General features: G+C 34.7%; 4 protein-coding genes and 1 long non-coding RNA gene across 6 annotated transcripts; 4 read left to right on the top strand and 1 right to left on the bottom strand.

The window, feature by feature from the left end:
• Positions 1–1899: 1899 nt before the first annotated feature.
• On the top strand, positions 1900–3993 carry LOC105668205 (uncharacterized). Its single transcript, XM_012360434.2, has 5 exons — positions 1900–2720; positions 2835–3410; positions 3521–3586; positions 3658–3750; positions 3858–3993. The coding sequence occupies exons 1-5, from the start codon at positions 2379–2381 to the stop codon at positions 3894–3896; spliced, it is 1116 nt and encodes a 371-aa protein (XP_012215857.2). The 5' UTR covers positions 1900–2378; the 3' UTR covers positions 3897–3993.
• A 119-nt stretch (positions 3994–4112) lies between these two features.
• LOC105668204 (uncharacterized) lies at positions 4113–7272 on the top strand. The gene is made up of 5 exons (XM_012360433.2): positions 4113–4882; positions 5044–5607; positions 5741–5806; positions 5865–5957; positions 6028–7272. The coding sequence occupies exons 1-5, from the start codon at positions 4556–4558 to the stop codon at positions 6070–6072; spliced, it is 1095 nt and encodes a 364-aa protein (XP_012215856.1). The 5' UTR covers positions 4113–4555; the 3' UTR covers positions 6073–7272.
• Positions 7273–8222: 950 nt separating this feature from the next.
• Positions 8223–10444, top strand: LOC105668202 (uncharacterized). 2 transcript variants are annotated; one of them, XM_012360432.2, is made up of 5 exons: positions 8223–8683; positions 8845–9405; positions 9545–9610; positions 9669–9761; positions 9830–10444. In XM_012360432.2, exons 1-5 carry the CDS (start codon positions 8375–8377, stop codon positions 9872–9874), a joined length of 1074 nt encoding a protein of 357 aa, XP_012215855.2. In that variant the 5' UTR covers positions 8223–8374; the 3' UTR covers positions 9875–10444. The 2 variants fall into 2 exon arrangements, with proteins under 2 accessions (XP_012215855.2, XP_067215044.1); XM_067358943.1 differs by having other exon boundaries at positions 9669–10444.
• Positions 9984–15747, bottom strand: LOC105668238 (CD151 antigen). The gene is made up of 6 exons (XM_012360483.2): positions 15281–15747; positions 14838–15056; positions 13776–13958; positions 13417–13629; positions 12329–12539; positions 9984–12245 (listed from the first exon to the last, which is right to left on the bottom strand). The coding sequence occupies exons 1-6, from the start codon at positions 15341–15343 to the stop codon at positions 12187–12189; spliced, it is 948 nt and encodes a 315-aa protein (XP_012215906.1). The 5' UTR covers positions 15344–15747; the 3' UTR covers positions 9984–12186.
• Positions 13490–15056, top strand: LOC137001034 (uncharacterized). The gene is made up of 2 exons (XR_010891193.1): positions 13490–13631; positions 13752–15056. It is a non-coding gene; the product is annotated as an uncharacterized lncRNA (long non-coding RNA).
• Positions 15748–15829: the final 82 nt, after the last annotated feature.

The following is a 15829-nucleotide window of genomic DNA, read 5'->3' as shown; positions in this document are numbered from 1 at the left end:
CCTCTTCATGAGACGAACGATAAATCATTGCCAAGTGCCCGCGACTAAACGACGTCGCGTTTGACAATCTGAGGAAAATCATTGTGCTTTCGTGCTACCGTGTCTTCCTGAAAAAGATATTACGGTCGCGAGAAAGAAATTTCACATCCGAGAGAATCCTTTCGGTCGTTATCGAGACAAATCTCTGCTTTAAATTTACCGATGAGTGACTCGACTGTACGAATGCATCGAGTTCTGCATGAATCACTTTATCGTAGATTCTAAAAGCACTTTATACAGAAAAAGGTGTCTTTATATCAGTAAAATATATTGCAAAGCGCGTGAAAAAAATATTTTAAAAATTATTCTGTTTCAAAATATAATTAATAATAAATTATACGGATGTTGAGATTTTGTGTACTCGTAAAAAATTGTTAAAGAATTGTTATCGCACACATGGTGGTGCCGAAAAAATTAATCAGCACATGAGGTAAAGCGTAGATCATTCCACCCAAAATGTCAATGTCCGCGATCGCAAGCCTGATCCTCGGTGAATTTTCAATCCGGAGTACATTATGGCAGTTTACATAATTTCTCCGCGCAAAAAGGAAAGCTGGCCGAGTATCAATGGGAACGAGGGACGGATCGAAGTCGCGATGTGGCAGTTCGACAGAGAGATGCACGAAAAGTGTGGGCAAAGGAACCCTCGTCCTGCAAAATATCAAAGGCTCAGCGGGGAAATTGAAAGGCTTTGTATGAAAATAAGAATGTATCGACTGCCCCCGAATAACCACTCATCCGGGGACAAGATTTTCAAATCTTATATTTAAACGCTTTGTCGCAAGAGATCGAAATAAAAGAAGGGAGGTTTCTTATTTATTCTATCCAGAATATATAATTTTTCGATATCGTTGTGCAATCTTGCTATTATTCTATGTCTGATAAGAAGTATAAGTGGCAGATTTATATCTATATAAAGTCATATATTTTACTATTATGCTTTTCATCGCTCTACGAAATATATTCGGCTAATGGAATAAATTTATACCCGGCATATATATGAAATATGCACTGAAATTAATAATATAATAATTTAATATGCCAAAATTATGTAAAAATATATTCTTATATATCATAATTTGTAATTTTGATATAAATACTTGACGCAAAACGCGCGGAGAAATATTTAAAAGATTATTCTGTTCAAAAACAATATTAAAATATGTTACTAATACTGGATTATATGCTCAATAGTATTAATTGCTTGCTAACAAATTCTAGCTGAAATTATTTATAAACTAATTTCTAGCGTATAGCTAATTTCACATAGACGATTCTTACCTGACAACGCCAACTGTGAACTACTGTTCAACCTGGAAATGATATGGTGTCAGCAAGTTTAGTAGTCGATATACACGTTACGGTAACTTACGAACGAAAATGGTAACTTGCCGACTTGCTGAAAGCAGCAGGATGTAATATTGAGGAGCGGTAATATTACCGTTTTCGCTATATGATATAAAAATCAATAGCAATAATGGTAAAACATAAATTTATAAAACTTTGCGAGCAATAGCTATAAAATGATTTTTAATAACACATTTTGAATTTAAAAAACTTTGATTTCTCGATTTTTGCCTCGATGATGCTTGTGCTTCAAGTGGCAACTTATATGTTGATCATGCAAAATTCACGAAAAAATTTTAATTCTGAGATTATTTCTAATTAAATTGAAATAAAAATGTGATCACTTTTTACAGAATTAAGATAAAAATGTCAAAAATTTTTGACACGATTAATACAATAATGTTTAGATTGTTTAATAAAATTTTACAATTTATAATTATTTTTTTTGTAAATATTGATCATGTGTATTGATTTAATTTTTTTCAGACTAACTACATTTTTATCATTATCTAAGAGTTTAGCTTCGCTTACCGTTTTTTACTCTGACCGCAATATTCATTAAAGAATGTTAACGCGCAGCAAATTTTTCAAGTCACGCGAAGTTCTATATGTTGTGAATTTCTACGATTGTGTTTAATAGCCAACGTAGATAGATTAAAAGAAAATTGCGCGAATTACACAATTTTTATCTTTCGTAAAACGTTTTTATTTTTTTTTTAATTCGTTATTTAAATAAAACAATACTGCTAAGAGTGGGAAATCATAAAAATCATCGGTATATCAGAGTGGACATAGGTTGATTATAGATAGTCTTATGCGAACTGCGATACAGTTTACAAGCGCGCTTGATTACAGCAACATTTTTTTCTGCACGAAAGATTTTTATTACTTCAAAAATAATATCTTTTCTCGGCCAATTCGTATGCGTAAATATCGAATGTTATTGAGTTTGCCGGAGATATTTGTAAAAAATAAAATTTGTTTCGTAAAGCATGCGCATATCGAAACGGTTGCGCGCAATAAAACAGTTCGATTTTCGCGGACGATGTGTGAAACGTATGAAGCCACTTCTATTAATGTTCAAATTATTGGGAATGTTTGCCAACGATATTTCAGGAGATCGATTAAAACGCTGCTCCAGACCTTTTTACGGTATTTGTGTCTTTTGGATCAGCATGTACGTCTCGTACACATGCTTCTTGTCGTTCAGTTTTGTTACCTCAAAATCCATTTCAACGAGAGTAACGATAGAGTTTGTGAAACATGTAATAGGATATATAAGTCTTAGCGCTAACACCATAGCTATTTATTCTTCGCAAAATCTCTTCGGCAAGGTGAGAAGGATAATAAGGTGGAAAAATACACATTCTAATTAATCACTCTTGTTAATTAATTATTCTCGTTCTGAAATTAAAAGCTGCTGTTTTTTTTACATATATTTGCTACAGTATTTCGACCGATTGGACAGTTACGATCACGAAGTTGCACGGGTGGCACACGAAAGGAGAGACAATTTCTGGATACCCTGGATCGCTACATTTTCAACGACTACTGTTATTTTGTTGCTCATAATCGTAATGACACAAGAGACATCGATGGGCATTTTGTTCTTTGTATTTCTTTCAGATATTTGCACAATAATCATGCATCTATTCAACACTCTAGAAAAGTTTCTAATACTATATTTGATATTAATACGCTTCAAACATTTGAATGAAAAGATTATACCGCATGTGGTATGGAATGAAAAGCACTCGCCGTGGAACGCCAAGAAACGCAGGATAAAGACGATCAAAATCTCGGACGTGAAAATTATGTACTTGATGCTTTACGATGCTCAGCAAGCTTTTAATGGTATCTACAGCAATTCTCTGTTGTTGTGGTTTTCGTCCATCATGATACATATTCTTGAGAATGTACGTATCTTCCGCGAAAAAAGTCCACTGATATCCTGCGCTTTTGTTGTTCCTCCGATTATACAGCTGTTGACTTTGTGCGCGATTTGTCACTACACAGCCGAAGAGGTACAAATAAATTAAATTTTATCTATTATATAAATAAAAATTTCTAATTTTTCAGTAATTTTGTTTTGTTTAGAAAATTTATTGTTATTGTGAATCGTTATTTATTCCAGGCAAACAAGATCCCGTGTACCTTAAACGAAGGTATGAGTATGCTCGCTAATTCAGGACAAACGACGGTAATTATTTTATAAAAAAGTTACACGAATTTCTTATAAAATTTTTTAATTTGTTTTCTCTGCTACTTTAGGATAAAATTAGTACCTTAACATATTTCTTACACAATCGCGTGTCTTTCGAAGCGGCAGGATTTTTCACAATTAATTTACCTTTGTTTCAATCTGTAAGTAATTTTCTATTTTGTGACTATAAATGTGATCAGCGACAAATAAATCAAAAAAATATATTTATAACGCTTTTCTTTTTCACACTTACTTTTTACTTTTTCAGATTATCGCGACAATAACCACTTATTTCATAATACTATAATAATCACATGTATTCAAGTTAAATAGTGTAAATTAATCTATTACATGTTTTTGTAAAATAAACATTATTTTAATAAATTCAATTTTTGCATACGTTATATTGAATGTACATGTGTGTAACTCACTTAATCATAAACTCTAAGTGTGTAATAATTAATTTAATTATTTACATAGTTTTGAACAAATTTTGAATATTGTTTTTAACGCATGTTCATGTAACAAGTCATGTAACAAGTCATGGTTTTTTATCGACTTTTGTACATCGACACAAACGTTGCGTGATTCGATGTGGAACGGAAACATAGCATGTGAGACATGTAGCTTTAGCTAGATTAATGTATTCGTGATTTCTATTACCAAATGTGCCATAAATGGATTTACAATGCTATATGACAATCATCGTTAACGTGATTGTGTCAGTGCTTTGTCACAATTCTAATCTCTGGTTTTTTATCACGTCGGCACATACAATAATATATGTCTTTATTACAGAACCTTATTTGACGAATGTAAAAAGAAAAAGAATCGAAAAATACAATACAGAATGCATCGGCGCAGTACGCCGACAATCATTAGAGCGTTGTACCGCGCGAAACCGCTCTATTCTTCAAAATAATTTTACCAAAAACAGCCAGTTTATTTACAATAATATTTTTTATTATGAAAAAACCAATAGCAACAGTAAGAACGCCTTTCCAAAATCTAAAATTCTTAATAATTCTCAATAAATTATTGGGTTTACTTTCGTGCAAATTAGTGAACGGACGATTTAAAGAAAGCAGTGTTTGGGGTCGCGGTTACTGTGCACTTTGGTTATTATTTCATTGCGCGTATTCCAGCTATTTTTATTACACGATGTACATGGCAACACCTGCTGAAAAAGCTGAGAAGCTCTTTGCGCTCGGTATCGTACGGTTTAGTGCGTTTTTCATCTCGTTGCTTCCTTACAATTACTTAGGAGTCTTTCGAAGCCAAGATTTTATTATGGTAAATATGTTCCTAATTATAGATTGTTTTAAATATATTGCTATAGATGTAATTAAATATATTTTAAAAATATATAATCTTTGTTTAAGATAATTAGCATAGAGCTTTAGATTAAATAATATGCAGTTTCGAATAATCGATTGTTATCAATCTTGCTGCAGTTTTCCGAAAAACTTGAAGCTTATGACGATAAGGCAACAGCATTAGGGCATCAAAGGAAAGATAAACACATTTTCACGTGGCTGTATTTTGCGTACACATTTAGCACAATATTCATAAAGACGTATAACATATTGAATAGCAGTATACCTGAAGGAAGGGAAATGATAGTTACGCAGACGTTCGAAACCGTCATTCCTACTATCTGTGGCACCTACTGCGTTTTCATAAGCGCGATATTCCTGGATTTGATTCGCCAACGTTTCCGTCATCTGAACGAGGTGATAGTTCCTTACGTTTCGGAGTTGCCAGTAACCGGATTGAAGGGCGAAATCACAGTTTACGATGTGCGCTATCTGCACGGTGTGCTCATCGACAGCGCAGGACTGATAAATAGGATGTACGGGATAGGCACCTTACTCACCTTCGGATCCATATTGCTGGAATTCATTTCTGTTATATATTTATTCATAACAGATGTCCAGGACAATGCGACAGTGATATTGCTAGACTTACTCTTTCAAACTATTTACCTGTTTGCGATGTATCACTGCGCAACTTACGAGGTACAATAGAAAATTTTATTATAATATTGTTATAAAATTATTTCGATAGAATATGTGCACTAATATAGCTTTTGATGAAGGTTCTATTTGAAGAGAGAATTTTTTTATGTAGCTTTATGTATTATTACTCCAGGCGAATCGCGTTGAAGAGCGTGTGCTGAAATATGGATTATCCTTCAAAAATTCTAAATGTCGTATGGTAAGCTATAAATTTTAGCCACAATCGTAAATCATTTAACAAAATTAACTGGTTTCAGGATAAAATTGAGATGATGTTATATTTTTATCATAACAGATTTACTTTCACGGCAGCGGAATTTTTTATAATAGATTTAACGATACTTCTTCCGGTAAGTCGATTTATTCTATTACTGAAATATTATTACTTAAATATAATTTCATCAATCCTCATTGTTTCAGATTGCTTCCACGGTATCAACATATTTAACTTTAATAATAAATTAAATCCTGTAATAAGTAGTCCAAAGATTAATAATAAATTATATGCTGTAATAAGTAATCCAAAAAATTTACCGAAAGGTATCGTAAAAACTGAATGTCGTATAAAGACAATGTAACAAACTGTTACCTGTGGAAAGGTTCAAGTTAGGTGTGATCGGGCCGCGACAGTCAAAATTACTCGCCGGTCAGGTATAGAGAAAATGACCGTGCGAGGCAAACGATTTCTTTTGGCTAGAAACAGGTAAACCGTAAGGGTTGCTATTATTCTGCTTTCTGTGCCAATCGTTCGAGGTTCCTTTTTCTGGTCACGATAACTTCTTTTATTAAGGGCGCAACTGTGTGCGATTTTCAAGGGAGAAGTGAAATACTTTCATGGATATCTTCATGGTAGAAAATCAAAGATCTAACGAATAAAAATCGATAGATTCTTCGGTGAAGAAGGAAGAAGGTTGAGGGTTGTTCCAAGGTGGAAGGGAGTAAAAATTTCGGTGAATAGGAGATAGGATGCTCGGTGGTAGTTAAATATTTATTGACTAATCGAGAACTTTCCGATTGTTTGTCCCAAACGTGACTGTCGGAGAAAATCCAAAGAAATATTTTTATCAGAGTGATACTGCGGTTCGTCTATCTTTTAGTTTAAAGAAATTTCCTGAGCAAAGGTAATTTTTTCAGAAATAAAAAATTTACTTTCTTTTTTTATAGTTTTATTATCGCAACCTTTTGAAATCTTTATCTAATCGCTGAATAAATTTTGTTTATCTTGCCCAAATATTAAGGCGGTATTAGGATCTAATTTCAAGGATTAGACAAGTACGTGTGTGTTTGATTTTTGGAAAAAAAGTTTTCGATTTAGAGATATTTTTATATATCTTAATTCCAGGGTCTTATTTGAGGTATTAGATAACTATATACACGTTCGGTTTTATTATCGGGAAATTTTCCAAGGAATTTTTATTTATTTTAATCCCAGAGTGCAATTTCCGTAATTTTTTTTGAATTTTGCCAGCTATTCGTGGGAAAGTCGCAAAGGAAAGATCGTGCAGGACGCAATAATGTAAAATTCACGAAAAATTTGTGATATTGTAATTATGCCTAATCGAATTAAAATAAAAGTGTGATCGCTTTTTACAAAATTAAGATAAAAATGTCAAAAACTTTTGATACAATTAGTACAATGTTTAGATTTTTTAATAAAATTTTACAATTTATAGTTATTCTTTTTGTAAATATTGCACATGTGTATTGATTTTGTTTTTCTCAGAATAAATACATTTCTGACAATATCTAACAACTTGGTTTACCGTTTTTTACTCTAACCGCAATATTCATTAAAGAATGTTAACGCGCAGCAAATTTTACAAGTCACGCAAAGTTCTATATGCTGTATGAAACTTCCACAGTTGTCTTTGATAGTCAACGTAGATAGATTAAAAGAAAATTGCGCGAATTACACACTCTTTATCTTTTGTAAAAAATTTTTTAACTTTTAAATTTATTATTTAAATAAAGCAAAACTGCTAAGAGTGAGAAATTATAAAAATCATCGGTATATCAGAGTGGACATGGGTTGATTATAGATTATTATTTACTCTTTCAGATTATCGCGACAATAACCACTTATTTTATAATAATCACATGTATTTAAGTGAAATAAATTAATGTATTACATATTTTCGTAAAACAAATGTTATTATTTTAATAAAGATAATTTTCGCACATATTATACTGAATGTACAAATATGTAACTTATTTAATCATAAATTCTGAATGTGTAATAATTAATTTAATCATTAACATAGTTTTGAAGAAGTTTTGAACATTGTTTTTAACGCATCCGTGTAACAAGTCATGTAACAAGTCATGGTTTTTTATCGACTTTTTTACGTCGTCAAGAACGTTGCGTGATTTGATGTGGAACGGAAACATGGCATGCGAGACATGTATCTTTAGCTACATTAATGTATTCGTGATTTTTATTACCAAATGTGTCATAAATGGATTTACAATGTTATACGACAATCATCGTTAACGTAATTGTGTCAGTGCTTTGTCACAATTCTAATCTCTGATCTTCTATCATGTCGGTGCATACGATAATATATGTGTGTGTATTACAGCAGACCGCAATTTAATGGAACGTAAAAAGAAAAAAAGAAAAGAAAGTAAAAAGAAAAAAAATCGAAGGGTATAATTTATACAGAATTCAACTGCGCCGGTAATCATTAGAGCGCTGTATCGCGAATCCGCTCTACCCTTAAAAATAATTTATCGAAAACAGCTAGTTTATTTAATAACATTTTGTATCATGACAAAATCAATAGCAACAGGGCCTTTCCAAAATCTAAAATTTGTCATAATACTCAATAAATTACTGGGTTTACTTTCGTGCAAATTAGTGAACGGACGATTTAAAGAAAACAGTGTTTGGCATCGCGGTTACTGTGCACTTTGGTTATTATTTCATTGCCTGTATTCAGTCTATTTCTATCTCACGATGTACACGGCAAAAGCTGAAGAGCTCTTCATACTCGCTATCGTGCGGTATAGTGCGTATATCTTCTCGTTACTTCCTTACAATTACTTAGGAGCCTTTCGGAGTCAAGATTTTATCACGGTAAATATGTTCCTAACTAAAGATTGTTTTAAATATATTGCTATAGATGTAATTAAATATATTTAAAAAATATGTAAACTTTGTTTAAGATAATTAGCATAGAGCTTTAGATTAAATAATATGCAGTTTCGAATAATCGATTGTTATCAATCTTGCTGCAGTTTTCCGAAAAACTTGAGGCTTATGATGATAAGGCAACAACATTAGGGCATCAAAGGAAAGATAAACACATTTTCACGTGGCTGTATTTTGCGTACACACTTAGCACATTATTTTCGAAGACGTATATCATAATGAATAACAGTATACCTCAAGGAACGGTGATAATACTTAGGCAGATGTTCAGAATCATTTCTACTATCAGTGGCACCTACTGCATTTTCATAAGCGCGATATTTCTGGATTTGATTCGCCAACGTTTCCGTCATCTGAACGAGGTGATAGTTCCTCACGTTTCGGAGTTACCAGTAACCGGATCGAAGGACGAAATCACTGTTTACGATGTGCGCTATCTGCACGGTGTGCTCATCGACAGCGCAGAGTTGATAAATAGGATGTACGGGATAGGCACCTTACTCACCTTCGGATCCATATTGCTGGATTTCATTTCTCTTATATATATATTCGTAACAAATGACCGGGTCGATGTTACAATAACAATGCTAGACTTACTCTTTCAAACTATTTACCTATTTGCGATGTATCATTTTGCAGCTTACGAGGTACGATAGAAAATTTTATTGTAACATTATTATAAAATTATTTGGATAGAATGTATACACTAATCTAGCTTTTGATGAAGTTTTTGGTTCTGTTTGAAGAGAGAATTTTTTTATGTAGCTTTATGTATTATTGTTCCAGGCGAATCGCGTTGAAAGGCTTGTGCTGAAATATGGATTATCCTTCAAAAATTCCAAATGTCGTATGGTAAGCTTTAAATTTTTGTCACAATCATAAATTATTTAACAAAAATAATTGATTTCAGGATAAAATTGAGATGATGTTGTATTTTTATCATAAGAGATTTACTTTCACGGCAGCAGAATTTTTCGTATTAGATTTAACGATACTTCTTCCGGTAAGCCGACTTATTTGTCATACTATTATATTAATGAAATATAATTCTATTAATCCTCATTATTTCAGATTGCTTCCACGGTATCAACATATATAACTTTAATATTGTATTAACTTAAATCCTGTAATAAGCCAAAAATTTTATCGAAAAATATCGCAAAAACAGAATGTCGTATAAAGACAACATAACAAATAATGTGTGATATAAAAAACAAGATATTAATTTAATGAGGGCAGCAAGGATTCCATTTATTTTATAATAATTCAAATATAAAATCCAATATATCAGTAACGTATTAGACACTACTCCACAGAAAATAGGGAATATTTTTTAGACACTCGCGCAATTTTTAAATCACTGAAACTGGGCGACAAATTATTGCAGATAAAAAATTAAAAAAGCTTGAAGTTTTAAAGTTTGAAATTGAAGTTTTAAAGCTTAAAACGCTTTTCTAATCTTTTGTTTGCAATAATTTTTTGTCGAGTTTTAATGGTTTAAAAATTGCTTGAACGTCTGAAAAATGTTCCCTATTTTTTGTAAAGTAGTGTACATTTACAACAATTCACACGCGTAATTATAACTTTCTCGTACGAATATATGAGAAATAGAAATATATATATAAAAGATAATCAGTACAAATAATATAGAAATAATAAAAAATAATTAAAAAAAAAAAAAAAAAATTAATAGAATTAAAAAAAGCTTGTTTAATACTTACGATTTTCTTTATAATTAACTTCGTAATTAAATAGCGAAGTAAATAATATCTATTAAACTTAAGCAACTTAAATGGATTTAATAAAATATTAAAGTACCAATATAAAAGAGAAAGCAGATAAATAAACATCTTTTTTATGAGCATTTACCACATCATATCCGTTTCCGGATTGGCACGCGCCAGAGGATTTAAACATAAATTTTTGAGAACTTGAACAGCCTCCTCTCCATCGTCTTTCGCATACAGAGCCGTTCGTTTCGCGCTTCCACTTTTAATCAGTTTCCTACCGAAAGTATCCACTAACGAACTCGTTTTAATCCCTTGCCTCCTGGATCTAGTCGTTCTCTTAAAAGAATTCTTCGAGGACAGCGATCCTATTTTTGTCGTAGTACACGACGAGCGACGACGCTTCCTTCGGGATCTTCCACTGCTATTAATAGCATCCAAATGAGCCACTGACTTAATCATCGGTCTTTTATCGCTGCGATCGGTGTTTTTCGCATGGATCATCATGAAATCCGGTTGCGGCGCCTTTCTTTTCGGCTGAGTTCGACGTCGCACGTTCGGGACCATGCGAGGACTCTTATAAATAGGTCCTACGGTTCCCGCAATCCTACGGCTGATCCGCAAAGGATCCAGAAGCTCGTGATCGTGCCAGGAAGCGACAACTGGCAAACCGCAGGCATTGTGCATACCCACCAACGGTACACCGATGGTCCGGTGGCCCTTCACTTCGAAGTGCGATCGATATCGAGGGTTGGGACCGCGCAGGCTGCGTCGGACGTTCTGCTCGTACGCCGATATTTTTTGACCGACGTGACCTTCCGTTAACTGCGGGGTCTCTGCTTTCTCTTTCATCCTCTCGTCCTTTATACCACTCGCTGCTAACGTTCGTGCATTGCCACGCGAAGACTCGTGCGTACATCGCGAGACTCGATGATCATTCGAGCTGATCCTCCTGCGTGAACTCCTGCGGAAATATTCATCCATGTCGGAACCGTCCTGCGATATCTGATCTGCGATATCTATTTTGTTGAAGTATTGATTATCTTCAGCGGTCTTGTTCGGATCGACGTTAGCGCAACGGCAGCCGCGCGGATCGTGCTGATTGTTGCAAAAGTGGCACAATGATTTCTTGCGAGCGTTATTAGCTTCCATTAGCGCGGCGGGACACGTAATCTGCGATGCGGTTCGCTGGTGCAGTCTGGTGACTATAGGAATTCTTTTTCTTGACGAAATGTAAATACTCTTTTCGGGTTCGGAGACTAGGGACTCGAATTGCAACTGAGGCATCATAGATCGTCTTAATGTACCGAAATTATGCGCGATTGACGCCTGGTAATCTTTAATCGGGATGCTTCTAACCGTACCGCCGCCTTGAGGTCTTTTAATTTTAATCAGCTTTTCATTGCTGTTATTTTTATTAACATCATTATTCGCGACCTTCGACGGCGGTGCGCTTTGTGAAAATCTCTTAGCATGATCTTGAAAACGATTATCAATTACAACATCGACAGCTCGTTCCTCGTACATTTGATCGCTTCGTATTAAATCTTCGGAATATTTGGGAGGATTTCGCCATTCTTCGATTATGCTTTTCCCTTTCGACGCTAACACACTACATTTAGTATCATCACACTGGCTTTCTCGTTTATTCGCGTCCTTCATATCGACAACTGTCCGTCCTTCGCTGCCCTCCAGCCATCTTCATGATTTGGCACCAAACGTCGTTCCGGCCGTGTGCATTCTGTTCTCGATTCCTATACCTATTATCGCGACAAATTAGATCACAATGAAGCTGAAGTCATCGTACGTTTTAAAATTAGAATTTAAAACAAAATTTTCTTACTAAAGTCGTGCTCGCTTTCAGTGAATGGGCTTAAAGTTTGCGTGGAGGTAAAAGTCGACGCTTGCGATTTGCTTCTCCTGTTTCTTTCTCGAGAGCAAGCGAAGAATATACTGAAAAGCGCAGTAACTTCGACAACCATGATGCCTAATATAATAGCCAGCATAATCAATGCCTGATCTTGCGTCCACTTCTCGATATGTTCCAGACAGCCCTGGATATAAAACAGTAAAATACAGCTGACAATTGATAATAAATAATAAAGTATTGTGTCATTGAAGCACACTAATAATAATGAAATGTCGCTGTCAGTTACACGCATTTTGATAAATTTGCTCGCAGTTTTTCAATGCGGGCGAGACAAAGGCTATTAACCAGCACTTTCTCTGCTATAGCATTTGCGCACGAGGACATACTGGCTTTATCGCAAACTCTTGAACAAAGCGCGAAAAATCTGAGTACATCGAAGTCGCAAAAGCGAATCAATTGCATCCAAAATAAAAATAAAATTCACGTCTTTATTTTCGAATGTTGCGTTATATTCGCACCAAAAAAATCTATTTTTAATTATTTAAATAAAATGGTTTTCGCCGAGTATAAAATTGACGCTATTCATTACTGAAAGAATAATGGATTGTATTATTCTATACAATAGAATGTTACACGCGTTGATTTCTCATTGCGAACAGAATTAATTTGCGGTCAAACAAGCCTAATCGATTGTCAATGCATTTTTCTAGAAATCTATTCAAAAGCAAATGTGAAATTCAATAATTGACTAAATACGGTAACGCGAAATAGACAGAATATATGAATATCTAGTTCGGGCTAATACGAACATATAACCAGATGGATTATTGAACAATAGCATACCGGCTAGCTCAATCTCTATTACATGACAATAACATTGTAGCGCGTAATATCACTTACGCTTCTATCGATAATGTGTCAATATTCTGTATTTATGACGCGTGTGTCCCAGTTCGGTATGTAGGTCATCGCGTTTATTCTTAATGCAAATCGAAAAGTTTGGTCTCGCACGCGTCGTACGGCGCGTCAAAAGGTAATAACTTCCTCATTATCGCACATACCACTATGTGTCGGGCATATTGATGTTCGGCAGGGTTCAGAGCCTGACAGAAAGTGAGATTGGCAGGTTCGGGGTTGAGGAAGGAGTCCGTCTCATTGGCGTTATTCAGGGTGCAGCAACTGAGAGGCACTACTAATTCTCTTCGGCCGACTTCCTGCAGCCGCCACCACGACGTGCCGTAATTGCTGCTTCCGTTTATGCCGCAACAAGCAAACTGTAATGATCACAATGACAGCGACGTACATTTCTGTTTGTCGTTAATAAATATAACAAACGCATATGCGCGATGAATAATTGTAATTTTTTTTTAATATTAATTCTTGTATTAATTTTTAGATAAATGAGTAATGTTAAACGTACCGTCGTTTGTGCAAGATCAAGGGCCGCTGTGAATTGTTCGCGTCCAGGAACAGCATAACTGCGTTGTAAAGCGCGTATCAGACGCGCTGGTCTCACATCGATCCCCAAGATATGAGGCCAGAAGACAGCGATAACGCACACCGTGCATTCACCAAAGAGGAGCAAGATTATCGTCACGAGATACTGAAAGATGTAGAATCAGAAGAATATTTCTTTTCACAAATTTAACTTCTTAACTTAATAATTGATATTTAATAATATAATATTTTTTTCTGTATGTCTAATTTAGTGTATCAATCAGTATTTAAATAATGTTAAAAAAAATAAAGCGAAATGTGTTAGTTTATAAATTTTGTAATTTTGACTAGAAAAAAGAAGCAAAATGATCATCGTGTTATTTATTCACTCCGCGAACTACGTTCGCTCGTCTACGAGTGGATAATTAGTGTTTTTACGCGGCGCTCGAACGCGCCCTCCTTTTATTTACGCGCATAGCAGATCCGTTTCCGGGCAACGACGCGTGACTGAATCCAAAGTAGGAAATCTGGTTTTAGATAGGCTCGATATATGTATTATGAACACACCGTAGAAAATTCACGCAGATGAAACAGGTCCCGACTAATTAACGCATCTAAACAAGTGTTGTACAACAAACACTAACTTCAATTTAAATAAACAATTTTCATATGTATATTTTACCGACACGTATTGTCAAACTCATTGTTACAAACAGAAATATATAGTGAATCAATGCAAACTTTTAACAATATTCTAGATATAATTTATAATTTTATTTTATGTGGATTTTAAACATTGAATATTATCAAATAAAAAATAATACAAGTAGCGCGTTGTTTTTAGAGCTGAAAATTATTGCACATGTTTTAAAGCATTATTATTATAACCTACACAGCATGCATATCCGGGGGACGTTCAGAAGGCATCCCGGAGATATCGTATCTCTCAAGATATCTTCTCTCAAAGATATCTTCGAGATGTCTTCTGGACGTTTTTTGGATATGCATGCTGTGTGGGAAATTAAAAATATTATGTAGTTCTTACGGAGACTGTGATGCAGCGATTAAAGAGACAAGCCGCCCAGCATCCGAGAAGCCCGGTAATTGCGATGAGAAATCCTAGTGCAACTATAGCGAATGCCAAGTAATAAAAAAGTGGTTGATCAGGATGTATGTCACCAGGTCCTAGTAGACGTGATAATAGAATTCTTTCATTGTCGGCTAATAATAATCCTCCCAATGACATCAATACAAAACCCGACATCTGAAAGAAAAACACAATAGTCTTCCACAGGTTTCATCGATTTGCAAAGTAGTGTATAATAATTATTTCATATGAGACATAATAATATTGATCCACTTTGCACTGAGCATGATACTTTACATACATTTTTGCGTACATTTTCTCGAAAATATCTCTGTTAAACGGGAATGATTAAAAGCAGATTGTAAATTGGGCTACCTGAAAAATAATAATCGATAACTCACCAAAAAAATTATATTCGAGCAACAAACAAAAGCTCGCGATATGGCTAATCTTCTAGGTTTCATTATTACGTATGATGTGTTCGTTTTAATGAGCAATTAACAGAATCTGCAGTTAACTTTTGGTTACATAAAATTTTGGCGATTACACTCTGCGCACTGCATAATAGTTTAACTTGCACGATTGAATCATCTCGTCAGTCAAACGGTTGTTTGTTACTATTCAGTTTTCGAGGTGGACCTGATCGCGTATGTTCGTGGACTGAAAACCCCCTCGTGTGTGGTGGATAGTGTGCCCCGCTCCACGGGGTCCGCAGGCGCGCTTGCGTGCCCTCATGCGCGACCAACTGGACGGAACCGGAAGGAAGTAGAAAGGTGTGGATGTAAAAAAAGGCAGTAGGGGAATGAAAAGTTTGTACACGAGTATTTGTCGATCGTATTGTCACGTGCGATTTGAGTCGATAAAGATTCTAACAGAGAGGGGAAACTTTCAATGGCTAATGATCGCTCTTTCAATACACTTTCGATGGAATAAATATATTTTCACGCACT

This window comes from Linepithema humile, chromosome 7, assembly GCF_040581485.1.
Source record: "Linepithema humile isolate Giens D197 chromosome 7, Lhum_UNIL_v1.0, whole genome shotgun sequence".
NCBI classification, from domain to species: Eukaryota; Metazoa; Arthropoda; class Insecta; order Hymenoptera; family Formicidae; genus Linepithema; species Linepithema humile.
This window is presented reverse-complemented; position numbering and strand designations above follow the sequence as displayed.

What these genes read in the sequence shown, in the direction of transcription:
- LOC105668205 (XM_012360434.2), top strand. Translation starts at nt 2,379, where the DNA reads ATGCGCATATCGAAACGGTTGCGCGCAATAAAACAGTTCGATTTTCGC. An exon ending in GTCACTACACAGCCGAAGAG is followed by an intron (nt 3,411 to 3,520) that starts GTACAAATAAAT and finishes TATTTATTCCAG; the next exon opens with GCAAACAAGATCCCGTGTAC. An exon ending in ATTTACCTTTGTTTCAATCT is followed by an intron (nt 3,751 to 3,857) that starts GTAAGTAATTTT and finishes TTACTTTTTCAG; the next exon opens with ATTATCGCGACAATAACCAC.
- LOC105668204 (XM_012360433.2), top strand. Translation starts at nt 4,556, where the DNA reads ATGAAAAAACCAATAGCAACAGTAAGAACGCCTTTCCAAAATCTAAAA. An exon ending in ATCACTGCGCAACTTACGAG is followed by an intron (nt 5,608 to 5,740) that starts GTACAATAGAAA and finishes TTATTACTCCAG; the next exon opens with GCGAATCGCGTTGAAGAGCG. An exon ending in ATTTAACGATACTTCTTCCG is followed by an intron (nt 5,958 to 6,027) that starts GTAAGTCGATTT and finishes TCATTGTTTCAG; the next exon opens with ATTGCTTCCACGGTATCAAC.
- LOC105668202 (XM_067358943.1), top strand. Translation starts at nt 8,375, where the DNA reads ATGACAAAATCAATAGCAACAGGGCCTTTCCAAAATCTAAAATTTGTC. An exon ending in GGAGTCAAGATTTTATCACG is followed by an intron (nt 8,684 to 8,844) that starts GTAAATATGTTC and finishes ATCTTGCTGCAG; the next exon opens with TTTTCCGAAAAACTTGAGGC. An exon ending in AAAATTCCAAATGTCGTATG is followed by an intron (nt 9,611 to 9,668) that starts GTAAGCTTTAAA and finishes AATTGATTTCAG; the next exon opens with GATAAAATTGAGATGATGTT.
- LOC105668238 (XM_012360483.2), bottom strand. Translation starts at nt 15,343, where the DNA reads ATGAAACCTAGAAGATTAGCCATATCGCGAGCTTTTGTTTGTTGCTCG. An exon ending in ATCGCTGCATCACAGTCTCC is followed by an intron (nt 13,959 to 14,837) that starts GTAAGAACTACA and finishes TACATCTTTCAG; the next exon opens with TATCTCGTGACGATAATCTT. An exon ending in AATATGCCCGACACATAGTG is followed by an intron (nt 12,540 to 13,416) that starts GTATGTGCGATA and finishes TTTTATATCCAG; the next exon opens with GGCTGTCTGGAACATATCGA.